Genomic DNA, 11,551 nt, shown 5'->3' with positions numbered 1-11,551 from the left:
TTATTATTGTATTTATATATATATATATATATATATATATATATATATACATTGTTTTTGCGTGTGCAGCATGTGTGTGTGTGTGTTATTTTGGATTCTTTGGGTATATTTTTAATTATTTTTCCACTTTAAGTGATATTAAGCTTCTTGGGCCAATTTGTCCACTCTTTAGATAACGCTGTTTTTGAAATGTTCAGATTACAGCCTAGACAAAAATCATAATACAGTTTTGTAAACTTTTAACGAACAATTTTAGACATCTTATGTGTTTAAATAAATAACAGAGATATAAAACTATAATAGTATAATCTTTAAATAATCGACTCCAGGGTTACCTCTAAATTATCTACGCTCAACTCAACCGGATATTAACCTGAAAGTTCGTGTTTTCATAACATTATCCATGACATCACTTAAAAGAAATCTGCGGATCATTTTTGCCGGCATATCATTGCTTTTACTTTTTCTAACAAGATTCCAAATCGAACTAATACTAGTTCTGAATAGCGGTGTAAAACATTACTCCCCCCCCCAAAAACCTATTTAGTATCATATTTCGCTTTATGATCTATTATTGCCTTTACCAAAAAATAAAAATAAAAAGTAAATGCAGGAAGATATAAGTGCAGTAAGTAGCCTAGTACAGTAATCTGTAAAAAAAAAAATATATAATAATAAATAAATAATAATAATAAAAATTCCTAAATGATTGTTTTATTGTTGCTGATAGTTGTTAGTGTGCTGACCTGAGCGCAGCTCTCCAGACCCGGAGACTCGGGGTCAGAGCTCCGCTCCCGGCACCAGGTCTTTCCCTATACGGCGCATCTGCATGTGAAATCGCCATTTCACCCCGCCACACTCCCTAATTGTTGTAAAAATTATTTGTGAAATTGCTTTCCACCAGGAGTGTTCGCCACGGCAATTTCCACACAATCTCAGAGTGCGGCGGTCCCACAGAGCTGAACACACGCGCAGCCAACCCTAAAGAATCTGGAGGATTTTGATCATATGTGCACTTACATGTGCGGTGTCTCACGAAAAAAAAAATGGTGAAGCCACTTTAACTCTTAAAATTAAGTTTAATTAGAATCACAGGGGTTTTCCGACCATAAAGAACGCTAAGCTCATGTTATTTAGAAAACAAAGCATCTGTCCTGGTGTTTTACATGGGCTAGAAACTAAAAAAAAACCCTGATCTGAAGTACCTTTTGAAACATTAAATCTCTATAGAATTATACAGTCAACTCGAGAACTCTATACAGGTAAAAGTTATTCTTTCTAGGAAGTGGATTTGTTGTTGAGTCTAAATTTCTAAAACAGAAAAAAGAACCGTTATTTCTGACGCATTATTATTATTATTATTAATGATACTATGCATTTTGTATCAAACTCTGTCACGTTGTCTTGATTAATTTCCACATTGAATATATCGATGTTTAAGACTTTTTTTCTTTTTTTCTTTTTTTGATCATCCTCTCTTAGGCAGGTGCGCTGTTTTGGACACGTTCTTGTTCCTGTTCTTTCCGCACACAAAAACAGCATGATATTCAGATCCTTGATAGTTTTGAATGACACAGCACTGTCAATTGATGAGTATGTCGTGTTTCTCAATTCACACACAAAAATCACTCGAAGGGATGCCACACCACAAATCTACAACATATATTAAACTATGAAATATGTACAAGTTCAAATTGAAATACAGGATTACAATCCTTTTGCAAATGACCACAAACCTATTTCGGCAGAAGGGTCACTGATATCCTGCTGAATTGGCATAGATTATTTTAATTAACAACAACAATGCATATTATATTATATTATATTATATTATATTATATTATATTATATTATATTATATTATATTATATTATATGTTTGAGAGAGAAATTAGAGAGTCCAAAGCATCAAACTGACGTTTCAGTTTAAATGACAGATGAATGAAAACTCTTTGTAACATTTCCTGTGTTGACTTAGAGAGAAAGTGGGAGGGTGGTGTATGTGTGTTTTCTGTAAAGTTCCCCCCGATTGGACGGCAGGTCTTGGGCATTACCCTTTCTCTCCGTGATGAATAAAAGAGTGCTGGAGAGCCTATCGTTACGCGCGCTTCCTCCTCCCAGTATGTGCGCCAAAGTTGGCCACTTAAACTCCTCTCAGGCAGCAAACAGAAGCTGTAATCAAAACTAGCAGAACCTCTCACTAATATTTACTCACAGTTGCTTCAGTGCACATTCCATGCTTTCCTCTGCTAATCCTGCTATTGGTTTTTTGTATCCACTGTAAGAACTTTTTTCAGCTGCACAGTCGGCATTGTCCACTGGTGTGTGTTTGGATTTCTTTTTACATTTTTTGGGGGACCTTTTACAGTTTCCAAGCCGCAAACAACTCTGGAGCTTTCTGTGTGATTGGTTTCTTTAATTTATTAGTGAGAGATTACATTGTGTGGGGGTAGCTGGAATGGCTACTTTACCAGGAACAGTTCCTCGAATGATGCGGCCAGCACCAGGCCAGAACTACCCACGAACCGGATTCCCGTTAGAAGGTACGGAAACATTTCTTCGGCTTATTCGAGTTCTTAAATAAAAACACAATTTTATTACATATTTGTAATTGTAATTTTAAAATAGTAAATAATAATAATAATAACAATAACAATAATCATCATTTGGATAAGTTATGTCAAACACACTTTCAAGCATTAGAACGAAAGAACGAAATTATCGGCCTGAATGAAATTTAGTAAGTATTATCTAATTTATAAGACAGACAAAAAAAAAAAAAAAAAAAAGATTGTAGCCTACTTATGAAATTAGTTATTTAAAATAATTGACATTGAACCTTCTTTCATAATCTTGTCATCTTGCAGAGTTCTGAGTAAAATGCTCTGCGCGTGTTATTTGCGTGCGCCGCTATCGCATTAAAAGGGAAACTCTTTCCTGGATCGAGTGAGTTCGTGCTTGAGAGCATTTTGACAGAACCCTACAAAACCCACGAATCCTGCAATCTGTGGGATTTGCTGAAGTATCTCGCAGCAGTGAAGGGATATAAAACGCACAGCTGAGAGCCGGCTCAAAGCATCACACTAATATTTGTGTTGCATGACTGGGAATAATCGAGGTTTAAAGTGCCTCTTGAATGGCAATTAGTGTCCTCAAGTGTTACATCCTCTCGTTACACATCAGATAGACTGATAGCACAGAAGGATTCTTTCAGGAAAGAAAATGTGTGAGGATGCGATTTTTGGATTAATTCTCCTCCAGGCTTTGATTAATCATTATTCGTATCTTCCAATTAACAGAAACCTTCGACATGGATCGTTTCAAAATCTTTTCTAAATATCACGTGATAAATAGTCTAATATTATCTGATGTGATTAATCAAGATGACAGCATGTAGATGTTTTTTTTTTCTTTTCTTTTTTTTGATAAATCCTGTACTTTGCAGGATCTCACATTCAAAACTCAATGACATTAAATTACTCACAAGTAAAATCTACTTTACATTATGTACTATTTTTGCATAAATCCAACGCGTAAATCCATATATAATCGCATAGTTGAAATGGATGTTATAAAGTGTCGCAATTTCATCTGATATGTTGTTCCCTTTGTTCAAACTTTCTTTTTTGGTGCTGCATGTTTTTGCACAGTCTCAACGCCTCTGGGTCAAGGTCGAGTGAACCAGCTCGGCGGAGTTTTCATCAACGGAAGGCCACTGCCAAATCATATTCGACACAAAATAGTGGAAATGGCCCATCACGGCATCCGACCCTGTGTGATCTCCAGACAGCTGCGGGTCTCACACGGCTGCGTGTCCAAAATCCTCTGTCGCTACCAGGAGACCGGTTCCATTCGTCCGGGAGCGATAGGTGGAAGTAAACCGAGGGTGAGTAGACGATGTCGAAATATAAGACATGTTTATATCTAGGTAACAAATCGTAATGGGGGTTCATAAACAATTATGATAAATTATTAAATATATTTTAATTATAAATATGCCTGGAATTGCTATTATTTTTTTATCCACATTTTTGGTTCTACGCTGCAGCAAGTTGCAACACCCGACGTTGAGAAGAGAATCGAGGAATACAAACGCGAGAATCCAGGGATGTTCAGCTGGGAAATCCGGGATAAGTTGCTGAAGGACGGGGTGTGTGACAGAGGCACGGTTCCTTCAGGTGAGGCCTCTTCCGGTAAGCACCATTTCATTCTTATTGACATAAAGAGGCCGTTACGCGCTTCATTGCATCTATTTAATAATAATAATAATAATAATAATAATAAATCTGTATATTCGTTTTTAATACAACTTCATTCTATAAATGAAAACACTATTTATAGTGTGCATTGTTGTGATTGTTATATTTGGCGTTACAGTGATTATTATCTCTCTTTACAGTTAGCTCCATTAGTCGGGTTTTGAGAGCTCGTTTTGGCAAGAAAGATGACGATGACGAGTGTGATAAGAAAGATGAAGACGGAGAAAAGAAAACCAAGCACAGCATCGATGGGATTCTCGGGGATAAAGGTCAGAGGCCGTTAAAATTCTCATTGTGAGCGAATAGATGCGAGGAAATGTGGTGCGTAAAAGTTGTGCATTATAACTCGAATAGATGTTTTTGAGGTGTTGATCAGTTGTACTGACAGATCGTGATGGACTGGTGCTGTAATTGCTGCTGTTGTTGCAATTGATATTTCATTAGGCAGTTATTTGAAAGGGGACAGATGCTGCAGTCCTTCATTCTCGCCAGAGGGAATCTGGGCGCCCCCTTGGAAAAAAAAAATGGTACAAATAGCTCTCATTATTCATGCTGCTAGATGTTCAGTACTTACTCAATTATTTATGTGAGCCCTGACGTCAGGTATTTAGCCGGGTAAATTAATTTGTGTGGCACATTCCATTTCCATCGCGTTTTAACGACCCCCTAAACGACAACTGACAGTTTGACCCATTTGAGAAACCATGTCAGTTTAAGCAGCTGCATTATACCAGACACTTGGACCCCGTGGAGGTGACTTGTTTTGGCAACATTTATAACGAATTATTATTATTATTATTATTATTATTATATGATCTTTCCAATATTGTGAACTGAAAATGATCATTTGAAAATATTTGAATTGAATTGGATAACAATAGCAATAATATTATGTATTATTATAAATATAAATATTTATATTTAAGCCATATATTTATTACATTTCAATAATATTTAAAAGTCTGTAAGTATGCATTATAACCTACTATTATAATTAAAAATATATTATTATAATTCGAAACGGTCATATTATATTCGTTCAATTGTACGCGGTTTATTTTTTATTTTAGATTTATAACGGGTTACTATAAGTTTTTTGCCTTTTTCTAAACGTTTTTATGAACAATCTCGTTTAAGCCTTTGTAACCTTTAGACTGAAATACAAAAGAGAACGGCTCTGGAGCCGGGCAGCAAAAAGAGTGACTGGACCGGTGACCCCCATTCAAAGACCCCAGAAAAGAGGGGAAAACTTTCTACAAAGGAAAAAAAAGAAAGGCAGATAAATTATTCAGTGCTCCCTGCTGGTAGATAGTTTTGTAATATGAAGGAGAGTTTACAATTGTAAGCTCAACATTTCATGGTGCAAAACGGCGGGTTTTGTGCGGGTTTAGTTGCGCGTAACGGCGCAGTTGGTTTAAGACAAAGTAAAGCTTTTACATTTACAGATATTTAGACTGGGTTTCTTTAATATAATTGGTATATAATGATAATATTATTTTGCGATGGATAAATCAAATATCTATAGTAGCCTTTTTTTTTTTTTTTTCTCTTGTATACAATGCCAAAGTTATACGCTCAGATGACATCTCTCAAAATTAGTTTTATGTGAATTTATACACAGGCCAAAACTGATATTCGTTATTAAACGAATGTAAGGAAAACAATCTCTTTGTTGCTGTCCACTGGTTGTGGTCGTTAATTTGTTGGGAATGTTGTGAGTGCGTCATCTTTAGGTTAATTATTCCATAAATCTGTCATTTCTAGTGTCTCATCTCCTGCACAACACTGAATCCACTGTTAAATTCTTTGAAGGGATTCTTTAAGTTTACCATCCGGATAACATTTAATAATGTTAAGACTTATTAGAGCTGATGTGTGTTGAATGGGCGTCTGTGTTGCTGAGGAGTGTAATAGCTCGGAGGCACCGGTAAGAAACACACTGATCCTCCAGCAGCTCTCGCGCGGGGTTTCGCGCACAAACTTAATGTAGAAGGGCTTTTAAGCCCTGATTAAACTGAGCCCCTTTATTTCTTTTCACTTTCATCTCTAAACGGCTCACAGAGACTCGCCCAGGGCGTAAATTCATGAGATTTGAGTTTATTTTACATTATATTTATTTATTTAGGGTATGCTAAACACATCCGTTTTTTATTGCTTGTTTTATAAGGTGTTAAACTGATTACTAACTAGTTCACCTCAGATTTTTATTGACTTGTTTTGGCATACAAAACTCCTTATTTATTTATTTATTTATTTAATGTGTAACATATATTTAGTTATTATGAAGTCGTATCTCCGTTTTTTAGTTGACTTTTTTTCTTAATTATTATATTATATTATATTATATTATATTATATTATATTATATTATATGCTTCATATACCAAAAATATATATGTAATTGATCAAATAAATATAATATTAAATTTGTATTTGTGTTCATATTTTTATTCTTATTTATGTTCATATTTTGTAAACTTTTGGGGATATACAAAATACATTTTTTTATATATATATACAAAATAAAATGTATTTATTTATTGGCGTGGCATGTTTACGCAGTTAGAATCTGGTAGATTATTTATTTATTTGTTTATTTTACATAACACAGTGGTAAAGGTTTTGGAAACAAACGACATAAACGTTGTCTGTGCTCCCTAGATCTCCGTGTACCTACCTTAATAGCCTTAACTGTGACTTCCACATTTGGTTTGGTGGCCATTACAATAATAATAATCTTGTGCACCTGCCATCCTATTTAAAAAATTACAAATATGATGAGCGACAGCAGAGTTAGCACAAACCTGCCAAACTTAATTAGTCTTTAATGGGCTCCAGTCCCGCGTCTGACAGCTCACCTGGTGCTCTTTTTGTCTGGAGCATCAGTTAAACGCGACCACGTGTCCATTTGTGAGAGTGGCACTGGACACTTCAGCAGATCTGTGGATTACCTGAGCTTTCCAGACTAATCAAACAGACTTCAGGCAGGGGTTTAAGAGTGTTGTTATGGGATAATAGTGATAAAAACCCGCGGGAGAGACTGATGTGAGCAGACTCGGTGATATTTAGAAGAGAGAATAAAATAAATTAAATAAATAAAAATGGCAGTTTCTTAGACGCGCACCAGCAGGGCATTTTCTCTGTTGCTTCATATCTATATGAAAATAAAGCAGATACTTTCGGACCTTAAACCGCACTGAAAGAGAAGTACAGGGAGACATTTTAAACAAATCCATCTGGAATAGAATATGTTAAAGGGGCACACACATACATAGAGAGAGAGAGAGGAAGATTAAGTGAAAGTAAGGGGAAGTTATTTAGCTATTAATATATATTTTTTCTCCTCGGGCGTCGAGAGTGACTCCATCTGCACTTTCTTGCAGCTATTTTGGCTGGCTGAAATTGTGGGAGACCCAAATGTTGGGCAGAGATAACATAACCATCAGAGTGTGGATCATCACTGCATTAAACACGGATTAACCTCTTCTCTCCCGTCACCCTGTCTCAACGCAACTCGAGAATTTGACTGGCGAGGGATTTTCTTTAGTGTATAGAGTCCAGGGTTTAATACATAAATCAACACTACGGTAACAACAACTGATATATATTTGTTTGTTTGTTTTTCCTGTATTTAAACTGAACATAAATATGCTCATAATAATATTACACTGAAGCTAGTGATTATAAAAGCATGCGACCATTTCGCCATTGCAGTGCTAGTTGCCTAAAATCCAGATAAAGGCAGTTCTAATTCCTAGAACCAATCAAATTTACCAAACAAGATTACATTTGCCATGATTTGCATTCAAGCATCGGTGATGGTGACATTTTTTCTCCCCAATGCCAGAACAACTTACTTTCATTTTAAACCGACCTCCCCCCCAATCCATGAACTTTTTCTTTCTTTCTTTCTTTCTTTCTTTCTTTCTTTCTTTCTTTCTTTCTTTCTTTCTTTCTTTATAAAATTACTTATTCTCATAATAGCAATTATACTTTTCACCCTGTAAAATAATCATATGATTATGTATTTTTATTTTGCGTAAAACCATTGTCTTGAAGCTCTGGTAGCTTGATAGTAACTGTTAAAAAACCCCATGGCACGACTTCAAATTGAAAGCTAGGTGACGAAGTGAGCAATATTCGTCATCCAGCATATATAAGCAATGATAAAAATGCAAACATTTTGGCTGGTATATTAATGTGGCTTTCATTGACTCTGTAATGCTTAATTGGTCTCCATACGGGGATTCTAGACTATTTACACTCGTTATTAGACCGAGGATGACCTGTGAACTAAGATGTTAGTTTTGATGTGTTTCAGAGATGTTTAAAAAAATAACCAAAACGGGTAAGGATGATGTGAATGAGGGCTCAGGCAGTTAAGGGAAATTGAGAAGCTTATGATCTTTGATCCGTGCATGTCTTTTGCTTATCAGAAACACTTGAGACGACTGCAGTACAAAGCGACTTCATTTTACTGCTCGACTGCTCATTAAATGCGGTTTGCCATCTGGGACAGTGCAAATCTCTGCACAGATGTTATGGAGAATATCATTCTCTTAAATCGGCGAGAATTCTTGTAATAGTGCGGTTTTCACTCCCCAGCTGTTAACCGAGTGCGCAGAAGACTTTTACGCACATAAACGCAGTTTTATCATCTGCTTCAGCTAATAACCAGAGAGGATTTCAATTTTCAACATTTCAAGGGTTTTGGGACCCAAACGTAATACATGAATCACACAATATGTATCTTTGTGCGTAATTCTCTCCCCATGCGAGCAGTGGATATTGTATTTGGTGCGTTCCTATCTGGTTAATGTTTATAATGGGGACTTAAATACACAATTGATTCTGACATGTACATTGCCATTTCCGTTTTAGCCATTTGATTTGTGAGGGCGGGTCACACTTGACCAGTGTTGGGTAAGTTACCCCAAAAAAGTAATCCACTACAAATTACTAATTACTGCTCTAAAATTGTAATTTGATTACATTACTGATTACTGCAAGTAAAAAGTAATCAGATTACTAATTACTTTACTTTCAAGTTACTTTGAAAACCTATTAAACCTACAAGGAAAAAAAACTACAAACAAAGTGAAACTCAGTACTTTCCGTAATTTAATATTGACTGAAAAATATTACAGAAATATGAAAACAGCAACTTGAATTAAAGATCCAATGCATTTCTATAACTTAACATTCTTAACATAAACTTGCCTAACAATGAAAACTGTAGTCTTTTTAAATGTATATACAGTAGGGGCTATGTCTTAACTACATATGGGCTGTCGTTCCATGGAAGCTTCTATTATTATAAGTCCAGACGTCTGCGGTTGTGGAGACGTATTCCAAACGCTCGAATGTTTTTTTTTTTTAGTTCATACTCCATTTCCGCATAGGGCTGTCACTTTTCGTTCGAAAATCGAATGCACAATCGATCGGACCAACCAAAAAAAGTTTCGAAAATGAAAATAGGGAATCGATTTTGACCAAACGATTAATTTTAAAATAATTAAACAATTACACAAATATAGATGTAAAAAAACTCGTGTTGGGGCTTAATTTATATCATCTAAACGCGGGTTCGGGCTTGCGCTCCGGTTTGTGAGGTAAATTAATATTAATTGATAGGTAAATCGATTAGCGCGAGAAAGATGTGAAATGGATGCTGAGTGGGTGTAACGGAGGCTTGCCTCTGGCGAAAATACGTTTCGGTTGCACCACCAACTAAAGCAAAGTTCTGAGGTGTGGAAAAGTTTTGACCATGTTTATAATGAGAATAATGAGTGAATAATCACCATCAGTGAGCGCAGGAACACATTGAAGACATCTACAGTGGATTCATTCATTTATCCTCCACAAAAACATGTAGATCTAGCCTAATCTCTGTGAGTAAAGGTTTTTCAAATGATAACTATATATCCATTAAGGCTTAAATGCATAATGTGGACAGAGTATTTACGCTAATGTTGGCATTATTCTTTTATTAAATGTCAGCTGATATGAGAAGCAAACCCGGCGGAGCCTTTATCTTAATTTCGTTATTGCCAAATACCATATCTTAATTTAATCTGTTAAAAAAGATCGTTTTTATTGGTGCGTTGGTTTATTTATAGGCTAAATGATTCTATGTCTATTTAGAGTGCTGAGATACGATGTTACAGAGGACTTATTTTATTTCTTTATTCCAACTTCCAAGTGGCCTAGTCTACCTTAGTTATGAATAAATTATGTTAAAACATGTATAAATGACTCATTGTTGACAAAAGGCAAAAGAGCTGTGCGTGTATGCGCACATCTGAATGTCGGGCTGCGCTGCACACTGGTTCGGGGTTTAAAAGTCTGTCAATCAAAATGTACTTCGGGCTCGGGCCGAAACCTGTCGAGCTCCGGTCTAATGCTCTAATGCCAATAAATAAGAAATATTGCTGACTTGTGTGTTTGCGCTCTCGTTCGTCCGATATGTGGCGTTGAAAAAGGAAATGTCTTTTTTTTTAGACATGGAAAATCGATTTTACAATCTATTCAATGAACACGTATGTCTTAAAAATCGAAAATGCTTTTTACACAAAAGTGACAGCCCTCTATCCGCATAGCATTTATCTAGATACCTTGCAAATGTCTTTAGAGCTGTCCGTCACGAGTAGGCTAGGCTATCATCGAAAGCAAGTCTCTAAATGACTGCGATTCCACAGTCGACAAGCGCAGCATTTCCTCCACCACACACGCTGCTACAGCTCTCTTCACCTGTCCAGAAGTTACCTTCCCTCCCGTTCTTAAACAAAAATCTCCGTCCATTTTAACAGCATGAGTTCTCCAGTAATTAATTAAAGCGCATGCTCAATAACTGACGCAGCCGCCCCAAAACGTGATTAGAAATGCATTTTAATTTATTTACTTTAATATTTTTTCGTACTAATACATTTGTAACGCAAGTAACTTAATTTTATTGACATCAGTAACTGTAATCAAATTACATTTATTTTAAATGTAATGAGTTACATTACTGCGTTACCACGAAAAGTAATTAGAATACAGTAACGCGTTACTTTGTAACGCGTTATACCCAACTCTGCACTTGACACACACAAGCTGTGACACAGGCCTCATTAAACTCTCTGTGTGTGTGTGTGTGTGTGTGTTTGGGGAAGGGGGCTGAAAATGCATCCAAAACACAGCGCGCAATTTCGCTGTCTTTTGAACAAGCGAACCCTTCAAATCCGTGCTTTTATTTGCTACAATATTTAAATTTCTTGCATCTGATTCGTAGTCAATAACACACGAATATTAC

The 11,551-nt window shown here is 36.0% G+C and overlaps 1 protein-coding gene across 2 annotated transcripts in view; it reads left to right on the top strand.

Annotated features, from left to right (window-relative positions):
- The first annotated feature begins 2,126 nt into the window (after positions 1-2,126).
- Positions 2,127-11,551, top strand: part of pax7a (paired box 7a) — a 56,672-nt gene continuing 47,247 nt past the window's right edge. The window contains exons 1-4 of one of the 2 annotated variants that reach the window (XM_052568370.1): positions 2,127-2,542; positions 3,650-3,885; positions 4,048-4,177; positions 4,399-4,527. In XM_052568370.1, the coding sequence (XP_052424330.1) occupies positions 2,458-2,542; positions 3,650-3,885; positions 4,048-4,177; positions 4,399-4,527 (580 nt within the window). In that variant the 5' untranslated portion in view covers positions 2,127-2,457. Of the gene's footprint in view, positions 2,543-3,649; positions 3,886-4,047; positions 4,193-4,398; positions 4,528-11,551 lie in introns of both variants that reach the window. The other variant, XM_052568369.1, reaches the window with a different exon arrangement.

This window comes from Carassius gibelio, chromosome B11 (assembly GCF_023724105.1).
Source record: "Carassius gibelio isolate Cgi1373 ecotype wild population from Czech Republic chromosome B11, carGib1.2-hapl.c, whole genome shotgun sequence".
NCBI classification, from domain to species: Eukaryota; Metazoa; Chordata; class Actinopteri; order Cypriniformes; family Cyprinidae; genus Carassius; species Carassius gibelio.
This window is presented reverse-complemented; position numbering and strand designations above follow the sequence as displayed.